At 52.1% G+C, this 25,583-nt stretch overlaps 1 protein-coding gene and 1 long non-coding RNA gene across 2 annotated transcripts; one reads left to right on the plus strand and one right to left on the minus strand.

Annotated features, from left to right (window-relative positions):
* The first annotated feature begins 83 nt into the window (after positions 1–83).
* LOC142025014 (uncharacterized) lies at positions 84–18,414 on the plus strand. The gene is made up of 4 exons (XR_012648578.1): positions 84–171; positions 10,524–10,705; positions 12,076–12,169; positions 18,268–18,414. It is a non-coding gene; the product is annotated as an uncharacterized LOC142025014 (long non-coding RNA).
* On the minus strand, positions 6,576–15,560 carry LOC142024880 (E3 ubiquitin-protein ligase TRIM39-like). Its single transcript, XM_075017186.1, has 6 exons — positions 15,180–15,560; positions 13,488–13,583; positions 13,053–13,283; positions 10,657–10,679; positions 10,466–10,569; positions 6,576–7,416 (listed from the first exon to the last, which is right to left on the minus strand). The coding sequence occupies exons 1-6, from the start codon at positions 15,558–15,560 to the stop codon at positions 6,857–6,859; spliced, it is 1,395 nt and encodes a 464-aa protein (XP_074873287.1). The 3' UTR covers positions 6,576–6,856.
* Positions 18,415–25,583: the final 7,169 nt, after the last annotated feature.

A 25,583-nucleotide genomic window follows, 5' to 3' on the forward strand; every position in this document is an offset into this window, starting at 1 on the left:
ATGGGAATGGCTGGGACCCGGGGTTCCCAAACGGTGGGGGGGGCGTGAAGGAATTCCCGGGGCACGACCTCACACCCCCTCGTCAGCCCCCCACCTGGAGAGGGATCCATCCGGCCTTTGCTTCCGCCGAAGATCCACGTGGAGCCGAGCCGGCTGCCTCCTGCAAGGGAAGTGAGTGCGGGGGGGGGATGGGATAGGTGAGAGGCTGGGGGTGCCTGGCTCAGGTGGGCGGGTGGATGGGATAGGTGAGAGGCTGGGGGTGCCTGGCTCAGGCGGGGGGGGGGATGGGATAGGTGAGAGGCTGGGGGTGCCTGGCTGAGGTGGCGGGGAGGAGGATGGGATAGGTGAGAGGCTGGGGGTGCCTGGCTGAGGTGGCGGGGAGGAGGATGGGATAGGTGAGAGTCTGGGGGTGCCTGGCTCAGGTGGGGGGCGGGAGGATGGGATAGGTGAGAGTCTGGGGGTGCCTGGCTCAGGTCGGGGGGGGGGGATAGGTGAGAGGTTGGGGGTGCCTGGCTCAGGTGGCGGGGGGGAGGATGGGATAGGTGAGAGGCTGGGGGTGCCTGGCTCAGGTCGGGGGGGGGGGATAGGTGAGAGGTTGGGGGTGCCTGGCTCAGGTGGGTGGGGGAGGATGGGATAGGTGAGAGGCTGGGGGTGTGTTAGCTGATGGCCAAGGATGTTTGGTGAGGTGCCAGCTATGCCCGTTTTATACCATCCGTGACTTTAACCGCTAGGACGCACTGTCCCTTCGCGGCGGGCAGCCCGGGCTAGGCTGACGGATGCCCCAAGGTTTTAAACACCCGTGACTTTAACTGCTAGAGCTCAGAGCTCCTTCGCAGTGGGCAGTCAGGATTGACTGACAGGCGCCCCAATGGCAGCACTAAGAGCCTTTCCACACCCGTGACTTTAACTGCTAGAGCTCAGAGCCCCTTCGCAGTGGGCAGTCAGGATTGACTGACAGGCGCCCCAAGAGTTTGCCCCGTGGAGGCGGCACAACTCAACGCTAGGCTCTTAGTACTCTCACCTAATGGCCAGGCTTTATAGCCAAAACGGCTGAGGTTCTTTAATTGTGTTGGCTGCTTTACAGTAAACCAGAGAAACAAGTCAGGCTTATGCACAAATGGTTACCAAAATTTATTAAACTAGATTCTAATCATGTGGTTACAAAATTGCTAGTGCCTACTTATTTAAATGTATAGATGTTACACAAACAAGTTACAAAGCTGAAGCCACGATCCCAAAGAGAGAAAACAAAGTATAGAGCTCTATTTCAAAATATGTGTACACTAAAGATAGGAGATCAGGTGTGGGTGCTTCTTACCCTCCTTGCATCTCTCGATTCCAGCGGTGCCAAGCCAGGATCGGTCGCTCAATTCCGCGGAAAGACGAATAAGGGACAAGGCTCAGGGACCCTCTTAGCTGCAGAAGCCTTGGGAGGCTGTCACTTATCTGACCAGCAGATAGATAGTGAAAAGCACTCAAAAATCATGGTGCTGCAGGTCCCATACTTATACCTCTGTACTCCTTTATTCTCTTTCTCCTTTCTTATGCCAAATTGGGGCTGGTCTGTCTGGGTGACACCAGCTCTCGCAAGAGTAGTTTACACTTGCAAGGGAGAGAAACAATAAGTTTCGACTATTGGATATTCTTTTATTAGGGTAAATATTTTCCCACCCAGGATGTTGGTGTGTGTGCATCACGCTATTTAGTAGGGGCTAAGAGCCATGTCTGTCACAGCTTCTCTGTCTGCTGTGAGCCTAATCGTTGTATATGTTCCCAGAGGCACATTGCAGCAGCACACCTGTGCTTCTCACAGCTTCAAAGGCTGTGCTGGAATTTATGTTAAGTGCCCTGTTGTTTTGGCTCCCTTGTGTTCCCAGCAATGCTGGTCTGAGAGGGGGGGCTGGCTGTCTGGCTACAGGGTGCCTGGCTCAGGTGAGGGGGAGGATGGGATAGGTGAGAGGCTGGGGGTGCCTGGCTCAGGTGAGGGAGGTGAGGTAAGAGCATGTTGGAGCTGAAGGTTTTATTCTCTTTTAAACTTTAGGCTTTACAAGGTAGCCGTGTAACGTAACACATGAACACATGCAACACTGACGGATTTTGTTGATTAAGTTTTTTAACTGACTATATGGCTTCTGTTCTAGAGTTTAGTGAGTTTAATAGGTAAAGAGCCAGAGTTTTTGGTGTTACGTCTGTGTTAATAAGATTACAGGATAATGTTGAAGGCTGAAGCCTTACGTGTTTGATTTACAACAGCTTTTATTCTGCTTTTCTGTGAGGTCCTTGTAAGAGTTGCGTACCTGTGGCAGTGGTGTATCTGTGTTGAGATCAAGGTGGGAAGGTTATCCCCAGAGGCAGATGGCCAAGGAAGGAGGGGCAAAGCGAGGGTGAAGACAGACTCCACGGTGTCAGAGAAGGACCATCAGCGTGTACCCCAGTCAAGAAGTGATTGGATTGGCAGAATGACGACTCTAAAGCATGGAGCAGACACCACTGGACAATCGGTTACAGGATGAGCCTTTTGCAGATGTTTTGAGAACCACTGGTATCGGAAAGAGAACACACCAGTCGCAGACTGACACAGCCAACCTCAACACAGGAAACGATTCTAAAAGCAGGGTCCTTTGCCATGGGACTTGGGTTCCTCTTGCCACCAACTCCAGGGGAGCATCAGATTGCGACCCAACAAGGCCCTGCTCCCCCTCTGTGATCAGTCTAGCTGGCCACTAGATTGATCCAGGGGGCCGGTGGTGCCTGGCTTTGTGGGATGGCAGGAGCTTGAGTGGCTTGTGGGGCTTGGGCAGCTGGCCCCGGCATCGCAGGGCTCAGGCGGCTCGGGCTGGCAGCTGGCCCCAGCAGTGCGGGACTCAGGCGGCCGGCCCCGGCAGCGTGGGGCTTGGGCGGTTCAGGCTGGCGGGCGGGAGGCTGGCCCCAGCTGCATGGGGCTTGGGTGTATGGCTTGGGCAGCTGGCCCCTGGCTGGGGCAGGCAGCTAATCTCAGCAGGGCAGGGCTCAAGCACCCAGCAGATGGGCAGGCAGCTGGTGGGTGGGCGGCCCCCATGGCACAGGGTTCAGGTGGGCAGCTCTGGCAGCGCAGGTCTCAGGCGGGCAGGTGGCTGTTGCAGTGAGCTCTGGTGGCCTTCATGGGGCTGAGAAAACTATTTGTGCTTGTTTTTAATTTTAAATAACATTTTTATATCCCATTTTTGTGTTTATTTCAACTTAGGAAGTGAATTTTTTGTTCAAGGGGGGTGGGATGATGGTAAAGAAGAGGTGGGGGGCGTGAGGGTTTCTCAAAAATCAAAAGGGGGGCGTGATGCTGAAAGGCCGGGGAACCGCAGTTCTAACCCCCGAGCATTGCACTGCTCGTAGAGTTGAATGAAGCGGCCTGAGAGATTTAGAATTGTCTTGTAACAATACCGTGGGCCCTCGAGTGACGCAAGGGTTCCTGGGGCTCCCTGGGCCGGGCGATAGGGAAGGCAGAGCAGCAAACGGCGATGGGGCGGCAAACCCCCTTCGCTGGGAATGGGAGTATTTCTTGCCAGCGTCGCCCTGGGCTGTGAGGGGATTCTGAACGAAGGACCAAAGACTTGGAAGAGGGGGAGCTGCCTGGGATCTTTCCAACAAGTGGGTTTAATTTGCCCAGCCTGGCCCCTCGCTCACACAGCCCTGGAGCTTGGCTCTCACTCCTCTTCCCCTGGCCCAGCTCCTGACCCCCTTCCCCAGCTCCCTCCATCACACTGTGACCAGCTCCGCGCCCACAGCTGAGTCTGCCGGGCAGAGCGGCCTGTACCGCAGGCCTGGGTGCTTGCTTACCCCCTACGGCCACCTCATCCTCCTCCGCAGGCTGTCACTCGCCAGCTCCACTGTGCTGATTGGACTTCTCTGCCCCGCTCCGTCATTTCTGCCAGGGGCTCGTCCTCCTGGGAGGGGTCTCTCGCCCCTTATTACAGCCCGTCCCCCAGCCTCTCTCCTATGAGCTAGACTCTTCCATGTCTATTGCCCTGCTACACCCCTAGTTACTCTCCTCCACGACAGGCTGGATGCTGGCAAGGGAGAAGGGTGAAGAGCATCGTTCCTTGGGGGCCGAGCGCTTACACAGCCTCTCAGAGGAAATTCAAATGCCACTCGGCTGGTTAGCGGCGCGCCCACGGCTAGGGGTGTGTGTCCCCTGCTGGTACACCTGCCTTGGTGTATGTGACAAAATCTGTCCTGCCCATGAATGGGAAGAACCCACAGTGTTAATAGTGACAAGGATCAGCGAGGCTGAAGCGGGTCTTTGCCCACGAAAGCTGATGCTCCAAAATACCTGTGAGTCTCTAAGGTGCCACAGGACTTCTTGTTATAGTGTTAGTGGTAAGACTCTTCCACTCCTGCAGCTTGGAGCAGAGGCCAGTGACAACCATTCGCCAGCATCCCCTAGCCTGGCCGTCCTTTCCAGTTCGGGCCAGGTGTATCCCGTCTTTTTAGTGTCTGCCTTCTGGTCTCTTTGCTTGGTGTTTCTTGGGCCCCCCTCTCTTCCTTTTTCCTGGTGGATTCCAACTTCAGGCTTGTCATAAGAACGGCCATACTGGGTCAGACCAAAGGTCCATCTAGCCCAGTATCCTGTCTGCCGACAGTAGCCAATGCCAGGTGCCCCAGAGGAGGTGAACCGAAGACAATGATCAAGCGATTTGGCTCCTGCCATCCATCTCCCACCTTCGACAAAAGGCTAGGGGCACCATACCTTACCCCTTGCTAACAGCTATCTATGGACCTAACCTCCAAAGATTTATCGAGCTCTTTTTTAAACTCTGTTAGAGTCCTGGCCTTCACAGCGTCCTCTGGCGAGGAGTTCCACAGGTTGACTGTGCGCTGTGTGAAGACAAACTTTCTTTTATTTGTTTTGAACCTGCTACCCATTAATTTCATTTGGTGTCCTCTAGTTCTTATATTATGGGAACAAGTGAATAACTTTTCTGTATTCACTTTCTCCACACCATTCATGATTTTATATCTCTATTGTATCGCCCCTCAGTCTCCTCTTTTCCAGACTGAAAAGTCCCAGTCTCTCTAGGCTCTCCTCATATGGGACCCATTCCAAACCCTTAATCATTTTAGTTGCCCTTTTCTGAACCTTTTCTAATGCCAATATATCTTTTTTCAGGTGAGGAGACCACATCTGCATCTACTCAAGATGTGGGCGTACCACAGTTTTATATAGGGGAAGTAAGATATACTTTGTCTTATTTTCTATCCCTTTTTTAATTATTCCTAACATCCTATTTGCTTTACTGACTGCCGCTGCACACTGTGTGGATGTTTTCAGAGAACTATCCGCTATAATTCCCAAGATCCCTTTCCTGATCTGTTGTTGCTAAATTTGCCCCCGTCATATTGTATGTATAATTGAGGTTATTTTTCCCAAAGTGCATTACCTTACACTTACCCACATTAAATTTCATTTGCCATTTTGCTGCCCAATCACTCAGTTTGCTGAGATCTTTTTTAATTTCTCCACAGTCTGCTTTGGTTTTTGACTATCCTGAACAGTTTGGTGTCATCTGCAAACTTTGCCACCTCACTGCTTGTCTTCTGATGCTGGTGGTTGGTTTTCTAAGGATATGTCCAACCCATCACCTTCTTTTCTTCCTGAGTTCTTCTTCAGCAGGAAGCTGGTGAGTCAGTTGCCCCAGGTCTTTGTTGTTGATGGTGGATTGAGTGGATTGAGAGGATGTTACGGAGGCAATTATTAGAGTAACAGAACCCTAGGGCTGGAAGGGACCTCAGGAGGCCATCGACTCCAGCCCCCTGCCCAAAGCAGGGCCAACCCCAACTAAATCACAGATGCTTGATAAACGTCTGGATTTTTTGGACAGTCCTCTTTGCTGTGCTCCAAGTTTCTGCACCATACAGCAGAAACAGCAACCAGAAGACAGAGATACAACCTCAGCCTCTTGAACCATAGAACACTAGAGCTGGAAGGGACCTCAGAAGTCATTGAGCCCAGTTTCCTGCCTTCTGGGCAGGACCAACCACCATCTAGACCATCCCCGATAGGTGTCTGTCTAACCTGCTCTTAAATATCTCCAGTGATGGAGATTCCACAACCTCCCCAGGTAACTTTTTCCAGTGTTTGACCACCCTGACTGTCAGGAAGTTTTTCCTAATGTCTAATCTAAGCCTGCCTTGCTGCAGTTTAAGCCCATTGCTCCTTGTCCTGTCCTCAGAGGCCAAGGAGAACCATTTTTCTCCCTCCTCCTTGTAGCCATCTTTGAGGTACTTTGAGGTACTGCTATCCTGTCCCCTGTAAGTCTTCTCTTTTCTAAACTAAACAGGCCCAGTTCTCTCAGTCTTCCCTCATCGCTCATGTTCTCTGAACCTGTCATCATTCTTGTTGCTCTTCTCTGGACCTTCTCCAGTTTCTCCACATCCTTCTTGAAATGTGGTGCCCAGAACTGGACCCAAGACTCCAACTGAGGCCTAATGAGTGCTGAGGAGAGCGGAAGAATGACTTCTCGTGTCTTGTTCACAACACTCCTGTTAACGCACCCCAGAATCACGTTTTCTTTGGCAAAAAAGACACACAGATGCAGGAACAGTATCAACTTACATTGGCCAACTAGTTCCGGGTTCTACAAGATCTGTACGATGAAGACATAGATGCTTCAGTGCCCATAACAAGAAATTATTCCACACACAGAAGGGAAAAATATCCACGCATGGATAGAAAATATTAGAGGGAATGTAAGAGGAAAAAGTGGGGGAGGGGATACCCTTTCCACCATCACACCAGTACAGGCAGGGTTATGCTGTTTCCAGATGTGCTGGGAAGTCTGGGTTTCCGGCAGAGCATGAGTGGCCAGCTGAGATGCCTCTTTCAGGGACTGAGACTCCCTCTTGCCCAAGCTGGGTCTGGGCAGATTGTCAGGGGAGCTGCGTTTTTACCTCCAGCTTCGGCACAGGGACTGAAGAAAGGACGGACTATCCCAAGGAAGGAGTCCATGAAGGTGAAGAGATGGGACCTGTCAGTCACATTGTAAAAGGAGACCTTGCCCACGTTGTAGTCCAGGAAAATCCCCACCCGGCTGGGCTTGAAGCCCACATGGAGGTGGGTTGGCGGGAAGGTGCGGGCCGTATATTCCCCCTCTCTCAAACACACAGTCCAATAGCCATTTGTAGGCATCAGGTGGTCTTGCCTCTTCCTGTGCACAGACTCCCTACACACCCCCAGTTCCCAGGCTGTCTTGTCTCCCACCTCCACCTCCCAGTAATGTCTCCCGCCCGTGAATCCCTCAGCGCCCAGCACAAAGACGCAGGGATCAAATCGCTCTGGATTATTGGGCAGATTTTGTCGCTTGGTCTTCCGTCTCACGCTCTTCCGATCCCGAGACAGGACGAGGTTGGGATGAGCCGTGTCGGGATCTAGAGTCACGTCCACTGGGGAGAGAGTCACAGAGTCAGTGCGGAGGGGCTGGGGTCCCTGGGATCTGAGGGTAATTGACCTGCATCCCACTTTTTGCTGTATTGGAGGGTTGTAGCCTTAAAGGGAGTGGGTTAGTTAGTTAGAGAATCATAGGGCTAGAAGAGATCTCAGGAGATGATGGCTGTGTCTACACAACACACCTTTTTGGGACACAGCTGTGCCACTACAGCCATGCTGCTAAACGGAGGGTGGCGTAGATGATGTTGGTCACTTGGAGAGAGTTTTCCTGGCAACAAAAGTGCTGTTTGCACAGGAGCTTTTCGTTGGCAAATCTTTTGATGTTCAGGTGTGTGGATGTGTGTGTTTGGCTACGTCTACACTAGCCCCAAACTTCGAAATGGCCATGCAAATGGCCATTTCGAAGTTTACTAATGAAGTGCTGAAATGCATATTCAGCACTTCATTAGCATGCGGGTGGCCGCGGCACTTCGAAATGGCCACGCAAATGGCCGCCGTGCGGCTCATCCCGACGGGGCTCCTTTTCGAAAGGATCCTGCCTACTTCGAAATCCCCTTATTCCCATGAGCTCCTTTCAAAAAGGAGCCCCGTCGGGACGAGCCGCACGGCGGCCATTTGCGTGGCCATTTCGAAGTTTGGGGCTAGTGTAGACACGGCCTTTGTGTGTGTGGTTTCATACATCCAAATGCCAAAAGTTTTGTTATTCACGTTCCAATGTAGACAAAGCCCGTGACCTGAACAGGACATAATTGTGATCCATCTTGTACAAAATATGTCATGTGAGGTGTCTATGGAAAAAGTTACAACTTGCTGAACAGGATTGTCCTCTGGGTGTGAATGTTTCCATTTTGGATTTGGAGTTACGCATGTTGACTATGTACCTGTATTTCAATTGTGTTTGCTCTAGGTAACACCCATAACTACATACATTGGAGGGTAGGGATAGGGTTCAGAGTGACCTAGAGAAACTGGAGGACTGGGCCAAAAGAAATCTGATGCGGTTCAAAAAGAAGTGTAGAGCCCTGCACTTGGGACGGAAGAATCCCAAGACTCGTTACAGGCTGGGGACCGACCGGCTAAGTAGCAGTGCAGCAGAAAAGGACCTGGGGATTATGGTGGATGAGAGGGTGGATATGAGTCAACATGTGCACTTGTAGCCAAGAAGGCTAACGGCATATTGGGGTGCATGAGGAGGAGCATTTCCAACAGATCTAGAGAAGTTATTATTCCCCTCTATTTGGCACTGGTGAGGCCACATCTGGAGTACTGTGTCCAGTTCTGGGCCCCCTTGGTATAGAAAGGATGTGGATGTGTTGGAGCAGGTTCAGCGGAGGGCAACCAAAATGATTAGGGGGCTGAAGCACCTGACCTATGAGGAGAAGCTGAGGGATCTGGGCTTGTTTAGTTTGCGATTTGATAGCAGCCTTTAACTTCCTGCAGGGGGGCTCTAAAGAGGATGGAGAGAGGCTGTTCTCAGTAGTGTCAGATGGCAGAACAAGGAGCAATGGTCTGAAGTTAGAGAGGGGGAGGAGTAGGTTGGGTATTCGGAAAAACTACTTCCCCAGGAGGGTGGCGAAGCACTGGAATGCGTTGCATAGAGAGGTGGTGGAATCTCCATCCCTACAGGTTTTTAACTCCCGGCTTGACCAAGCCCTGGCTGGGATGACTTAGTGGGGGTTGATCCCACTTCAGGCAGGGGGCTGGACTCGATGACCTCCTGAGGTCTCTTCCAGCCCTAGGATTCTATTAGTCTATTATTTTATCAAGTACACCAATGAAGAAGCTAAACAGTGCTCCCGGCCAATCAACAACGTCAATGGAAAAGGCTTGTCCACACCTTTGGATGCTTCAGCCAGTTTATAGATCCAGGTTGCCCCGATTCATGGAGCACGCAAGGGCTTGTGATCAGACCCTATCATACTAAACTCCCGATTTCGAAATAACACCCTCCTGTTTTGAATTTATTTACAAGCAGCGTGTGCGGAGTGTAGCTGCTAGGAAAGGTATTTCGAAAGGACTCTGTCATATAGGCATAGCCTTGTACACCAGCAATGGGGGCAGCCGCCAATCTCCTCGTTTCCAAGCCCTGCCCTACTGGAGGAGAAACCCATCATGCACTGCAAGATTCAAGCTCCTTAACGGGTCCATTCCCTGCTCAACAGGGGGAAGATTTGTGCTGGCCTTTCTTAACACAGCTAAGATGCTTCAACACTTCACACAAAGACTCACAGGTTAAAATACAACAGAAAACTTTGACTACAGAGAGGCTGTGGCCACACTTGCCGCTCTTTTTGGAGGGGTTGTGGTAACGCGGCACTTCAGGATATGCTAATGAGGCACTGTCATGAATATGCAGCACCTCATTAGCATAATGACAGCCACGCACACTTCAACCCTGCTGGTTTCGAAACGCAGCCGCCCGTGTAGCCTTTCCAAACAGGCCCCTGATTTCCCCAAACCAGATGGAAATAAGGGGCTTTCGAAATCAGGGGGTCATTTTGAAAGGCCCCCGGCTACACGGGCAGCTGCGTTTTGAAACTGGCAGGTTTGAAGTGTGTGCGGCTGCCATTATGCTAATGAGGCACTGCATATCCCTGGAAGAGCCTCATTAGCATATCCCACAGTGCCATATTACCCTAGCCCCTCCGAAAGATTTTAAGTGACAGCAAACAGACCAAAGTCGACCTTCTAGCAAATAAATAAAATCCAGATTTTGAGAGGGGTTAAGCCTGGGGAGGAGGGGACGGTTTGGGGCTGAGAGGGGTAAAGTTTGGGGATGTGGGGGCAGGCTTGTGTGATGGGGTAAAGCCTGGAGATGGGGGCGGGTTTGGGCACTGAGGTGGGTACAGCCTGGGAATGGAGTTCTGCAAAATTCTTTTGGGGTTTAAAAGGGTTTTCTGGCCAAATAAATTGGGACACACTGCTCTGGGGCTTACTGCCACCCCAGGGTGCCAGTCGTGACGTGACCCTCCCCATGAACAAAACACGTCCATTTTCCTCCCTGCCCACGGGTGAAGGAAATCGAGGCCAGGAGCTGTCACTCACGGGAGAATCTTTTCAGCATTTTCCTCATGTCAAGGCAGATTTTGTACACGTTCTTCAGGGAAGGAGAAACGGTTTCCGGGGGCTGGAGCTTCACGCGCTCGCTCCTGGGAAGAAAAGCGCCCTCGTCACTCGGCTGTGCTGCCCCCGCATCGCCCGCAGGCACAGAAGGAGAAGTGGAAAGGGGAACAGACCTGATCAACGTGCTTCTCGCGGCCTGAAAGGAGACAGAGAGACAGGCAGGTGGGTTAAGAGCATGTGCCAACCTAAGGGATGACTCTACCAGATTTAATCCACCACACCGAACACATCAGGGCCCCGGTTCCCGGTAAGCTGGGCACTTCGGCAGCCGCCAAGGGGAAATTCAGGCACCGCCCAGCTGATTAGCAGAGCGCCCACAGCCGGCAGCCTGTGTTTCTCCTGGGGTGGTGCACATCACAGATGTTGGTGCACATAACATTTATTCTGCCCATGTATGGGAAAAACCAGAGAGACCTGCTCGCGGCCAGGCCTTTCTCTGGGGGGCACTCAGCCTTGATCACCGAGTTCCGGTGTCCCGTCTCCGTGGCTGATGATGACACTGCCTCGGGCAACGGGAGCCCCTAGATGTAATGGGGTTCGAGGGGTCCCCGGGCTCTGCCCCCAACCGCAGGCAGGAGCGACTCTCGCTCAGCAGGCAGAGCGGAAGGTTTGCTAGTTGATAGGGACACGGCAGGATCATCGGTGCAGCAACCCAAACTCGTCAGCCCAGCCCAGAGCGGGGAGAGGAGGCCCCGGTCCCCACCGCTGGGATCCTGCCTCCTGTGTTTCTCTCCAGCCTCCAGACTAACCCCCTCTACCTACCCAGCTTCCCATTCACAAAACAGCCAAGCTCCCCCGCTCTCCTTTGTTCTGTTTCCCAGGGAGCACAGGCGGTACCTGGTTGCTTAGGTTAGCAATAGCCGGGGCTATTCACACACACACACACACACACACACACACACACACACACACACACACACACACACACACACACACACACACACACACACACACCCTCTGCTTCGGCCCTAACACGCCTCCCCCTGTCCGTCCACTTCCTCGCAGAGCTCCACACCCTCAGCCCCCAGCCTCTCTCCTGGACAGCTTCCTGCTGCCAACCTAAGGAGACAATGCCCAGGTCCTCAGGCAGCTTCAGCTGGCAGGGGAGCGTGAAACACATCTCCATGCCTGGCCCCAGACCATAGAATCCAAGGGCTGGACAGGACCTCAGGAGGTCGTTGAGTCCAGCCCCCTGCCCAAAGCAGGACCAACCCTAAATCATCCCAGGCAGGGCTATATCAAACTGGGCTTAAAAACCTCCAGGGATGGAGATTCCACCACCTCTCTGGGTAACACATTTCAGTGTTTCTCCACCCTCCTGGGGAAAGAGTTTTTCCTAGTGTCTAACCCTGCCCCGGCCACACGTCCACCGGCCCTGCTCCGACGGTGGCTGGTGCTAGAAAGACATGTGACCCTCCCACCTGGTGCTGAGAGCTATTTTGTCCAGTATTTTCCCATGCAATGGGGAGTTACAGATGTGATCCTTTCTTTCTTTTCTATCTGCCTTGGAATGTGTCTGACACAACCTTAAGAGGAAACAAAGACGACGAAAGGCCACTGACCCAAATCAGAGAAAAAACAGCTCCGGTGTGAAGACTTTACCTGACGTTAGAACAGCTCTTTAGGGTAAGCCTCTGTATGCAATTAATCTCTTCTAGGCTGCATCTACCCAGAAAAGTTGTTTTGGAATAATGGCCACTATTTCGCAATAACCCTGTGAGTGCCCACGCAACGCAACCGCTATTTTGAAATAACGTCAACATAGCAGGCAGCTTATTTTGAATTTGGTAAAGCTCATTCTACAAGGAATAGCACCCGTTCTAAAATAGATATTTCAGAATAGGGGCTGTGTAGACCGGGAATAGGAGCTATTTCGAAATAAGCTAGTGCATCTAAGGGCTCTAATCCTAAATAGATTCTGTTGTGTCGGGACGCTCTATTTCGAAATAGCTGAGCGCTATTTTGGTACATGTTTTATGGAAAATCTCTTCTGGAATAGCTTATTCTGAAATAACACTGCTGTGTGGGTGTGGCTTTAGAGAAATTAGTACTTGTGATGTGTTTTCATTTTATTTTCATTTAATAGCTTTCTTGTTTTGGTCTGTTTTCAATTCTAATCACTGAAATCCTTAGTAAAAACCTTGTCTAGGATCAAGTCCAGTGTATGTAATTAATACTTGGCGGGGGCACTACGTCTTAAATCTCCCCTTCATTGATTAAAGGGCGCTTGCCTGATGAGCTTTCTCTGTGCAAAATATTTGCACAGCGAGGGATGGGTTTATTTGGGGCTTTGATCCCTTTTGGGGGGGATCCCCTGGGTGCTGTGCCCTAGGGTGTCCGGGGGAAGTAACCCCCACTCTCTGCCTTGGCTGGGGGAGACCAGAGGAACTGGCTCAGCAGGACAGCGGGGTGGGGAACCCCAGGGAGCAACAAGGTGGGTGTCAGTGGTGTGATCAGCACAACGGGGGGAACAACCCCATCACCTCCCATCGCAGGGAGACAGTCGCACCTTGAGCATCTCCGCAGCCGGCTGCCGACTCGCCTCTTCCATCTCTGCGATGAGGTTGAGCAGTGTGGCGCTCTGCTCCTGGAGCTGTGTGATATTGGCCTGGAGCCTCTGCACGGCCGCCTCCTCCTCCGCCGCCAGGTTCCCCAGAAGCAGCTGCTCCTCCTCGCTCAGCAGCTCGTGCAGCGTCTTAAATTCACGCAGGATGGCCTGTCTCTGCTGCTCCACTTGGTCCTGCAGTCAAAGAGGGGGAAGGCACACGCCAGAGGAGCCAGGGCTGCACACGCCCTGCTCCCCTCCAGAGACGCCACCGGCTTCCGGCCTCCTGGCGCGGTCCTGGGGCAAAGAGCCGGAGCAGGTTGTAGCCCCAGCCGGCATCTTCTCAGCCCCTCCTCCCTGGGGTGGCTGCAGAGGGCCAGGAGAAGCCCGGACACCCACCTGCCACTCCCGGATCATCTTCTCCTCCTCAGACGCCAGCGCCAGCGCCTGCTCCAGCTGCTTGCGGAGAGGGCCCAGGGCTCCCTGGAGCTTCTCCTGCAGGGGCATTGAGTGAGAGAACCAGCACGCGGCAGGAGGCAGGGCCGGAGCAAGCGGAGGCCGTTCCGCAGGGGTGGCCGACCTTGGGCTCCGGAGCCACGAGTGGCTCTTCACACGGTCGTAGGCGGCTCCCGGCAGAGGTGCCAGCTGTGGGGCCGGAGCTACAGGCGCTGCTGTCCAACGTGCTGGGGGTGCTCGCCGCTCAGCCCCCGGCCCTGCCCCACACCACCCCTTGTGGCAGCTGCTCCCAATAGGAACTCAAAGGTCGCCACGCTGGTGGTTGTCGTCTTTCCAGATTCACCACATGCTACCCCTCCGGGTCTAAAGAAATGCCCTCCCCCGCCCCCACAGCCAGGCACCCCCCATCTCTGAAGAAATGCCCTCCCCCTCCCCGAGACCCAGGCGCCCCCCAGCTTTAAATAAATGTTCTCCCCCCCAAACCAGACACCCCCCAGCTCTAAAGAAATGCCCTTCCCCCCCCGAACCAGGCATCCCCAGCTCTAAAGAAATGTCCCCCCCGAACCAGGCACCCCCCAGCTCTAAGAAAATGCCCTCCCCCTCCCCCAGGGCCAGGAACCCCCATCCCCCCATTCTAATCCCATGTCGAGGACTCACCAGTGGGGCGCACGCACAGAGCAGGTGGGCGGGAAGCTCTCAGGAGGAGCCACATTTAAAGGCTCCGAGACCCGCATTTGCCACCACCCAGCGTCCTATTCCCCACCTGTGGCGTGTGGCGACCATAGGGGACACCCCTGCCTCCTGCTCTAGATCCAGGGGGTCCAGCACACTAACCCAGGGCCACGGGTGCCCAGTGGGGTGGGGGGGGCAGCTGGCTTGAAGACTGAACCTATTTTCAGAACACGGTGGCCGGTTCTCTCGCGCCGTCACCACTCAGCCATCACCGCTTCAGAACTCGTGGGGCGCCGCAGGTCTTGTTGTGAGAGCCGGGGAGTGCGCTTGGGGAGCTCTTGAGGTTCCTTCCAGTTCTGTGATTCTGTAATTCCCCATCTCCTGCCCCCACCTGCCGCGTCCTCTCTCCTCCCGCCTTCCCTAGAACCGCCTGCATGCAGCGGACCGTGACGGGGAGGAGGGAGAAGGAAGCACTGATCGGCGGGAGGTGGGAACGGATGAGGGCCGCTGGGTTAGCACTGTGGCTCTTTGGCAATGGACACTGGTAACTCCTGGCTCCTTCTCGTGCTCAGGTTGGCCGCCCTTTCCCTACAGGGGCGTGGCTAAGCCCCAGCTACTGGAGTCCTGTGATAACATGACTCTTGGTGGGTGTTAAAAATGCCTCTTTCAAACCCGCCAGGTTGCACATTAAATATGGAAGACACACCCCGAGTGTGACAGACAGTGACCCCTGCTTGAGCTTGCCGAAAGCCTGAGCCCGTCGCTCGGGGAGGGAATTGGCCTTGTGTCTCTGGGGGGGACATTAACCTGCCTTCTGCACACCCGCGCACTTCCTGCATACCTGGAGAGCAGCGGAGATGGAAGCGGCCAGAGCGGACAACCGTGGGGCATTGTGGGATACATACAGAACACCGCACGGGGCCGTTCAGGCGTTCCTTCGCCAAGAGCAATTGTGACTCCTACCTTATAACTCTGGGCAACCTCCTCTACGGGCACCAGCCGGATGGTTCTTCCAGCCTCCTTGCAGAAGAGTTGGAGTTTTTCTGCGGGGGCGTCACACGGATGCTCCAGCTGCGCTTGCCCCGGCTCTAACCTCAGTTGTTTGATGCTCTCCAGGATGTTGGCCAGCTGCCTGTTGGGCTTGAAAGTGCTGAAGGGCGCTCGGCACTCGGGACAGGGCAGCTCCGTGCCCGAGTCGGGCTGCCGTCGCTCGCTGTACCGGGCGAGGCAGGGGCGGCAGAAGTTATGCCCACAGTCCACCGTCACCGGCTCCGTCAGACACTCCAGGCAGATGGAGCAAGTGGCTTCTTCTAACGCTCTCCCGAGCGGAGCTGCGGCAGCCATGGCTGAGCTCTGTGTCTGGCCGACGTCCGGGTCCGCTCTTCCTGTGCCCAGAATGTGGGGAGCAGAGGAGGACAGGGAGGTGTGTCACACAAGAGGGGGGGAAGTGAAATGGGGTGAGACGGGGAGGAGAGAGCAGGTAAAAGGTTGTTATGGACTTTCTGTTAGCGACTGTGGTGTCGACAGCCTTTCCCGTCCCCTCCCCATGAAGGGAGAAGAGCAATACCCGAAGTCTGAAGATGCCACCAATTCGATGTTTACTGAGCAAGAATGAATCTGGTCCCTTCCCCTTGTTTCTCCCGACCTACTTTCTGTTTGTCCCCAGTGTGGATGGTGCTATTCTCAGCAGAGGCGCCTGGTGCGGGACTTCTATGGGGGGATGGCGGGGACGCACTAGCTATGTGCCGTCCCCCTCCTGTCCCTTCTTTGCCTATGCACCGCCTCCTTCTCCACCCATACCCCGCCCTCTCGCCCCCCTGCTCCTCCCCCACTCGCCTCTCCCTGCAGAAAGGATGGGCCACTTCTGGTGGGTGCGGGGCAGCCCCTCCCTCTCGCCGTTTCCAAGAAAGAGATGATTATTTCTATGTTAAAAACAGAGGAACCCAAAGACATATGTCTGAACAAGAATCAGCTGTTGCATATGCAGGAAGAAGATGGGAGTTGTGTCTGGAATTATTATGCAATGGTCGCAGTATGCAATAAAGAAATGTGTGCTTTGACTTCCTATGTATTCTTGCAATATGCCACAGATTAAGAGCTGTTGTTTTGAATCCTATGTCCCTGCAACTACTTTATGATTCGACTTCACGTAAGGCCTGTCACCTTAGACGTGACAAGAAAAATCGTTGATCCGTCCCATGTTATGTTCCCACGTCGGATGGACTGCGGAGAGGAAGCGAATGTGTATGGAACAACGAGGTGACAATCCGGAAATCATTCAGCTTCTGAAAATTATTGTGTGTGCAGGGCAACGCTCGTGATGGGAAGATTAGGCATGGAAAAATATTTTTAAATGGGGCGTTTTTATGAATGTGTTATGTTTAGGGAAAACTAGTGGAAGATAAAAATAAGTCACGTTTGAGAGGTTTATTTTCAAAGGGAAGGTTGTTTTTGCATCTCTGTTTTGGCATGAGTTGAGTAATAACTATACTGTTACGACACAACTAAAAAGCGGGCTTGTAGCGCTTTAAAGACTAACAAAATTAGCGCTACAGGCCTGCTTGTTAGTTTTATGCTTGTTAGCGGGTCTTTGCCCACCAAAGCTGATGCTCCAAAATATCGGTTAGTCTATAAGGTGCCCCAGGACTTCTTGCTGCTATTAGGGTGGTCGCCTTCTGCAGCTGAGATGCGGAATTTAATGGCTCACCCCACTGGGGTGCTCACTGGAACCCAATTGGCTTTATAAGTGAGCATCACAGCTTTGCCTACGCTGCCTGTGTGGGCGCACAGGGGGCCCCATACAACCCCCCCACCTCACTCCCGCAACCACCGTGAATGCCGTGCCACTTCCAATGAGTGTGGGGGTGGTCCCCCCCGGCCATCCCCTGGAGTGGCACAGCCCAAAAGCAGTGGAAGCTTCCTAACTCATGCTCCCCTATCCCTATGCTGCGGGGCGGGGCTGCCCGGCACTTGTCTGAAGAGGTGGGCGGGGGTGGGAGGCGCATGGGCAGGGAATGGGTGGGGCATGGGGGAGCAGGTGTAGAAGTGGGAGGAGTATGGGTGGGGAATGGGTGGGGCATGGGCAAAGCAGGGTGGAAGGGGAGGGGCCTGGCCATGTGGCCAGTAACCCCCCTAGACTACCTGCCCCACTGACCTCTGTAACTTTGGCTTACGGGCTGAAGGGAAGTGTCCGAAGCAGCGTTTCCCAAACTAATTTGGCCACGGAACACATTTGGGCTTGGAATATACTGACGGAACATGTACAGGCTGGTCAGGGAGGGAACAGGGGGCGTCATACTGAAAAATTGCTACACATAATTCTCAAAAGGTGATTGAAGAGTTAATTTTTTAGGTGTCTATTTTAAAATGAACAAAAAATAACAAGAGAAAATTATCTGAATGAACGACTAATGGCCTTCGGAGAGGAGAACGATTAATAACCCAGTAATCAAGTGCAAAAACTGAGTACAAACCCAAAACAAAATAACATCCAAAATGAAAGCTGGTCAGTGCTGTTCTTTTACACAAAAATGGAAAGGACGGTATTGTTCCAAAAAGGATTATCCTTCCTTAAAGCTTAAAAACCACTTTTGTGGGAAAGAAACGCCAAGCAAATTAGGCATGGAAAAATATTTTTAAATGTGCTGTTTTTATAAATGTGTTATTTTTAGGGAAAACTAGTGGAAGATCAAAATTAGTTTTGTTCGACGGGTTTATTTTCAATGGGAAGATTGTTTTTGCATCTCTTGTGGCACGGGTTGAGCAATAACTATACTATTGCGACAAAACGAAAAATAAAGACTAACAAAACAAGTGCTACAGGACTGCTTGTTTGTCTTGTGACGCTATAGACTAACACAGCTACCTGTCCCATGAAAGCTCACCTAATAAATTATTTTGTTAGGTGCTACTTTCCTGCTTTTTTGTTTTGACAGCTACCTCTCTGATATTATTATGAATGTGTTATAAATATTAATATACCTACACTCTAAATACTATTTAAATACCTTAGGTTTTTGACACACATATACTTTCTTATTTAATATCTTAGAACGGAAAATATCGCTAACACTGAAATTTTTCCGCGGAACACCTAGTCATGTGGCTCGGAACGCCACCGTTCCACGGAACCCAGCTTGGACAACTCTGCCCTGAAGGATACAGGAAGCTGGCATGCAAAATCGAACAAGGCCCTTGTTAATCAGACCCAGGAAGCAGATCTGAGCCCTGGGCTCCTGGAATAGTAATAATGGCTTTGTTAAATGGCGCTAGGGAGGGGAATGTAAAGTCTGCAGCCTGATTTCTGCAGCCATGTTAGGAGAACAGCAGCTGTGAGCCAAGAAGCAGAAAAATTCCCATGCTTACAATCACAACCCTCACAAAACATTAACATAATGCAAATATCAGACTATTAAGAAGTAGATCCTGCCCTCTTTGTACCCCCCATCACCGAATAAAGCAAATGTTTAAAGACGACTTCCTTTGAGAGTATTCTGTCTGGCCTGGAATCGCTTACCCACAGGGGTGGGCGTGAAATCTCTCCGTCATTGCTGGTTTGCCTTTGGGGGGTCCCTGTCGCTCTAGCGCTTCTCTGCACTGTGTCTAACTGGTTCTTCGATTGTTTCCGTCTGTTACAGAACTAAGTTTGTCAATGAGCTGAGACGCTGGCCTGGGGTTGGGTGAAGACTTGTTTCTGCACAGGCTAGGACAGCTTGAAGAATTATTTGGTAATACCCGAGTAAATGTTTGGTTAAGGTGTAGCCAAGCAGGACGCAAGTCACCATAAAAACTGGAGTCCCAAAGGAGGTTTCGAACGTAACTGCAGGATACGGCCCCGAGACCAGAGCTGCCCAACCTCAGCACCCTGCTGACCATACAATGCATGAACTAGAGTTCTGGAGGAGACTGGTGAGGAGGGACCGAGGGGCTACCAACAATGTTCCCTGTCAGCTGAGTACTTGGGTGGCTGCCCAGGAGAGATTCAGGGGCCACCCAGCTGATTAGCAGAGGGCCCACAGCCAGCAGCCTGTGTTTCCACTGGTGGTGTACACCCGCACATGCCTTGGTGCACACGACAAAATTTATTCCACACATGCACGGGAAAAAACATAGAGGGAACACTAGCCACCAGCCATGTGACCTGCCCTTACCCCAGAGCCCAGGGAGGGGCCAGAATAACCTCCCTCCACCCCAGATCCTGCCCTTCCCTGTCCTTGCTCTGCTCCCTTCCCTGTCCTGCTTATCCCTTCCCCAAGCAATGCAGCCCAGAGGACTAGCAGGGCTGAGGACCAGCGACTGGGACCATTGCTTCCCTTGCCCCGCTGCTGCTGCTGAGTGCAGGGGGCTGAACCCTGGCTGTGGGAACCAGATCACCTCTCCCAACCGCTGCCTGAGCTCGGTGGACCTTCAATCTGACCCCGTGTGGCTGTTCTTAGGGGCTGTGGGGCCAAGGCTTCATCTGAGCTATTTGCCCCCTCCTGCTCCTGTTGGAATACAGCCCATCGGCCCGGCCCCAGGGACACCCCAGCCTTTCCCTCAAACCCTGCTCAGGCGGAGGCAGGATCCCATCCCAAGGACGCGGCTGGTGCTGCCCTGAGGTCAACACTGAGAGAGGATCCTGCTGCCCCCCCCACCCCTCAGCCCACAGCAGACGCCTTCACCACCCCCATAAGCCTTCCAGGGCCTTTTACTTACACCTAGAATTCCATCGGGGGGCGGGAGGGCGGTGTCTTCCTGCGGCAGCTGGGACCAGTCCCAGGCACTGCCCGCCCCAGCGCCGCTGCCTGCAGGGGAGGGAAGCGCCCCGGGGGGTGCAGCAGCAGTAATAATTAAGGACATTCCCAGCTCCAAGATCTGCCTGTGGCCACAGGCAGTGTGATGGAGGAGAAGACAGGAAGTTTCCCGGGTGGGTGCCCCCGGCATGAGAAGGAAGCCTCATCTGTTCCAACCATTCCTCTCAGGGATAAAACCTCCCAGCAAGGCCAGAACTTGAGCCATGTCCAGCCCCCCCCAGGTATTGCTGGACCCTGCCCAGCGGGATGGTGACCCCAGCTGTCCCTGCTCCCAGACCAGCAAGCCTTCTCCTTTGGGACGTGCAGGCAGCGGTGGGATCCCACATGGGCCTCAGCCCGGCTGCTTGGAGACAAATCGCTCTGGACCTTGAGGAGATTCAGAGACACGCTGGACCCTGAATCTGTCTCCTGGGGGCTGAGTCCCAGCTCAGGACTTGAATGACAAGATGGATGGGGTGGGGCCATTTACCTTACCGTCCGTCTCTGGGCTCAGTGTCTCCCCAGACTCTGCCTGTTCCTGGGAGCTGCCAGGCCCCCTGGGCTACCCTGAGCGTGATGCCTCTCTGTGTTCCCTGGAACCAGCTGCACCCAAAGTTGCCAACCTCCCTTGAGGCCAGAGAGCCCGCCTCCAGCCGGAACAGCCTGGATCTGTCAGGGTGTGTCCCTCTGTACCACGCAGCTCTTGCCACAAACAGCGGTTAAAGACTTGGCAAAGGAGACAGCCTCTAAGGCAGCTCCCCCGTGTTCACTTGGCTGGATTGTCCCATTCAGGGTCGCACTTGCGAACCAGGAAACACGGGTTTCATTTCATTTCCTGGTTTCTGTAGAACTGCTGCTGTAACCACAACCAGGTATTCCTGCTCACTGCCTGCTTCTGCAGGGTGAGCAGGGCACCGGTTCAAACTGTTGGGATAAAGTCTGGATGCTGTATGTGAAGCAACAACGGTTTATTACCACCAGCTGGCGGAGTGATTCTGAACTTGGCTGAGAGAAAAAAGCAGCCCAGTAGCACTTTAAAGACTAACAAAATCATTTTGTTTGTGATTATGTTGTTAGTCTTTAAAGTGCTACTGGGCTGCTTTTTTGCTTTGATCGTCTATAGACTAACACGTCCGCGTCGCTGCTCTTCAAAGTTGTCGTACGCCTGTCGTACGAGAGCACGCCAGCCTGTTCGGTCTTTTGCACGCTCGCGAGAGGAAGAAAGCAACAGCAGCCGGCACACCAACAGAACCAGGACAATTCCCATGCCCCCACTGTGAATGCCCAGGCCGTTCAAAGCTTGGACTCCTCAGCCACATGCGAGTCCACAACCGATGAGCCTGTGCAAGCTCAAGACGTCATTGCCGGACACGACGGACTATCTGGTACTACTAGACTAACACGGCTGTCTCTCTGTTACTATTAAACTTGGTTGAGTTTCAGAATGCGCTGCCAGGCATCAAGTTATGAGTGGTTATATAGAGAGCTGATAGGTAGAGGCAGGAGTAGAAGCAGACAGTAAGGAAATGAGCTTAATCAATGAACAAGCAACGAGCAATCCAGATGAATTAATGAACAACCTGGGAGTTACAAAGAGTTTCCGTGAGCAGTTTACAGACCGTTTTATCTAGAAACAGTAAGGCCTTTGAAGAGTGCTGGTGTCCACACCGAAGGGTAAAGCTGTGATAGCTCGTCTGTAATACACCGACGGCTCGTCTGGCATCTTCACACAGCCATGAGCATTCGTGTCGTCTCTACAGAATCGAAGCAAGCGGGCAACGCAGGAGCAAAGTTAGTGAAAGAATCACGTCAATCGCCCTTAACCATTGTCTAATTCCCCTCCGCACAAGGTCCCTTCCTGGACTGCAGCTGCCTAGGGATTTATTTACACCAGCTGGGATGCCCTCCAAGATGGCTGGGGGTGGGAGGCTACCAGACTCCGTTTGGAACAGTGGTTCTTAGCAAATCTCATGGCCCACTTCAGAATTTTATCCTATAAGATGTTGGGGGTGGGGAGGCTAACCTGTAGGGCAGACTGAGGGCGTTGGCTTCAGCAGTGCTTCTGAGCATGCTCAGTACAAGCCAATCAACAAGCAGGGAGGACCAACCCTCTCCACCTTCCCACACTATTTCTTTCCAAGGGCTACTAGGGCATGGGAAAACTCTTACTTAATGCGAATAACTTAGCAATTAGTTGACAGGAGCACCGTATCGAATTCCTACCTGAAAATAAAATAAAATAATATTAGACCCACTCAGCTCTAATATTAACCTGTTCTGACCTCTTTTGGCAAGTCACTTAAGGGACACTGGTTGGCCTGACCCCATTAATGTGTATAATATTCTTACTTTGTGACTAACTCTGTGGAGAGGGACACTGTCAGGGCTCCTGGGCCCATGAAGAAATAATTTGTTTGTTGCAAACTGCTGCCAATAAATTCCAGTGGGTGTGCGTCTTGTTACGCTAATGTATCAGTACCTAACACTTCCTTGTTCTACTTTTCCCCAGCATTCATGATTAGCTCGACCTCTAACACGTCCTCCCCACCCTTTAGTCATTTATTGTCAAAGCTGAAAAATCCTCATCTTTTCAATCTCTCCTTATAGGGTGGCTGTTTCTTACCTATAATTATTTCTCTTGCTCTTTCAATACCTTTTCCAAATCCAAACATTTTAGATGGGGTGACCAGATCTGCATGCAGTATTCAAGATGTGGGCGTGCAATGATTTTATGGAGAGGCAATATATTTACTGTCTTATTATCTATTCCATTCCAAAGGATTCCCAATATTCTGTGTCACAGCAGTGGTCCAAATGTAAATCCCAGCAGCATGCCACTCATTTCTACTTCTGCCCCCACCGTCTTTTACGCGGAGTATGTTTTCATGACGATCTAACAATCCTTCAATTACCTGCTGGAATGAAACACATCCAACTTAATTTGCTTCATTCATTGCTCCTACTAGTGATAGGTAACTCCCCCACCCCAGCTATAAACACCCTGGATTCTGTTTTTCCTCTCCATTCTGATCTGAGAAAGCGGGTTTGACCCATGAAGACTCATGACCCAATAAATGTGTTAGTTTCCAAGGTGCCACAAGACTGCTTCTTAATTGTGAAGCCTTTTCAACTGATGTAACTTTTGGGCTACGTCTACACGTGAAGCCAACATCGAAATGAATAACATCTACACGTCCTCCAGGGCTGGCAACGTCGATGTTCAACTTCGACATTGCGCGGCACCACATCGAACTAGGCGCTGCGAGGGAACGTCTACACGCCAAAGTAGCACACATCGAAATAAGGGTGCCAGGCACAGCTGCAGACAGGATCACAGAGCGGACTCAACAGCAAGCCGCTCCCTTAAAGGGCCCCTCCCAGACACAGTTGCACTAAACAACACAAGATACACAGAGCCGACAACTGGTTGCAGACCCTGTGCCTGCAGCATGGATCCCCAGCTGCCGCAGCAGCAGCCAGAAGCCCTGGGCTAAGGGCTGCTGCCCACGGTGACCATAGAGCCCCGCAGGGGCTGGAGACAGAGCATCTCTCAACCCCCCAGCTGATGGCCGCCATGGAGGACCCGGCAATTTTGACGTTGCGGGACGCGGATCGTCTACACGGTCCCTACTTCGACGTTGAACGTCGAAGTAGGGCGTTATTCCGATCCCCTCATGAGGTTAGCGACTTCGACGTCTCGCCGCCTAACGTCGAAGTTAACTTTGAAATAGTGCCCGACGCGTGTAGCCGCGACAGGCGCTATTTCGAAGTTAGTGCCGCTACTTCGAAGTAGCGTGCACGTGTAGACACAGCTCTGCTCTGTTATTTTAGTGCCACTGTCTCATCTTATATGATAGAAGGATTTAGCAGACAAGTCAGCATCTTTTGTGTATTTATCTTCCTCTGATCTCTGCCCATCAGCACAGTACAAAACGACCATTCAGTCACACACAGCAGCTATCAGCCTTATTGAAGGAAGTCCACTTTACCAAATATTCATCAACCTGAATTACCCACCAGGAGAAGTAAAAAAACAAATTGACAGGACCAGACGAATACCCAGAGACCAGCTACTCCAAGATCAGCCCAAAAAAGCCAAGAACAGAACACCACTGGTCATCACCTACAGCCCCCAACTCAGACCACTGCAACGAATTATTAAAGACCTACAACCTATCCTTAATCAGGATGCCACACTCCAGAAGGCCCTCGGTGACATGCCTGTTCTCTCCTACAGACAACCTCCCAACCTCATGAGGATCCTCACTAACAGCCACAGTCTATACCCCAGGAACACCAGTCCTGAAACCTTTCCCTGCAACAAAGCCTACTGCCAGCTTTGTCCACATATCTTCTCTGGAAATACCATCACTGGACCTAACCAGGTTACTCACAGAATCACGGGCACTTTCTCATGCTCCTCTACTAACACCATGTATGCCATCGTGTGCCAACAATGCCCAGATGCTTTGTATATTGGACAGACTTCTAACTCCCTTAGACAAAGGGTTAATGGGCACAAAACAGACATCAAAACACTCCAGATCCACAAACCAGTTAGTCAACATTTTAATGGAATGGGGCATTCTATTAATGACCTAAAGGTCTGTGTGTTACTGAAAAAGAATTTTCACACCATTCTTCAAAGGGAAGCAGCGGAGCTGGCTTTTATATTCAAATTCGGCGCTGGCTTTTATATTCAAATTCGGCACATTAACACATGGTTTAAACTGGGACGGGAACTTTCTGAGTCACTGTAGGGGCTTGTCTGCATACTTGGCTTAATCTAATTCTTGACCTTCCCCCATCCGCCCCTCCACTCTCTGATTTGCTCACCTTGATTATCTTTTTCTGATCTGTCCTCCTTGCTTACTGTTTTTGGTTCTCTGTGCCTTAAATATTGAGTCTGTTCTGGTCTGGCTATGGTCTGAAGAAGTGGGTCTGTCCCATGAAAGCTCACCCAATAAACTATTTTGCTAGTTTTGAAAGTGCTACTTGACTGCTTTTTGTTTTGATAGGGCTGTCTGTTACCTTAGCATAGGTATGACCCATGTGACTGATATGTCCAACACTTCTGTGGTTGGGAAACTTGCTGACTTGGGGCACTCTCTCATTGTGGGATTGGCTTCTGGAGGTGCTAACTGGAGCAAGACTTTGGATGGGACACGTTGACAGCAGCAGCTCTAACAGTGTTCCCTGTAAGCTCAGCGCTTGTGGGGACGCCCAGACAGACTCAGGGGCCGCCCAGCTGATAGGCAGAGTGCTCACAGACAGCAGCTTGTTTCTATTGGTGATGTACACCTGCATATGCCTCCGTCAATGGAAAAATTTAGAGCAGAGTTGGGGGTGGGTGTTTATGATGAAAATCACTTTTCCGTGTGTCCCCAGCACTGCCACCCAGCTCCCTCTCAACTCCCTGGAACGTCTGGTCTGGCCCAGAAGTTTAGAACGTAAGAGCAACCACACTGGGTCGGACCAAAGGTTCATCTAGGCCAGCGTCCTGTCTTCCAACAGAGAACCACGTCAGGTACCCCAGAGGGAGTGAACAGAACAGGGAATCACCAAGGCTATGTCTACACTAGCAAGTTTTTTTTTT

Source organism: Carettochelys insculpta, chromosome 22, assembly GCF_033958435.1.
Source record: "Carettochelys insculpta isolate YL-2023 chromosome 22, ASM3395843v1, whole genome shotgun sequence".
Classification (NCBI taxonomy): Eukaryota; Metazoa; Chordata; order Testudines; family Carettochelyidae; genus Carettochelys; species Carettochelys insculpta.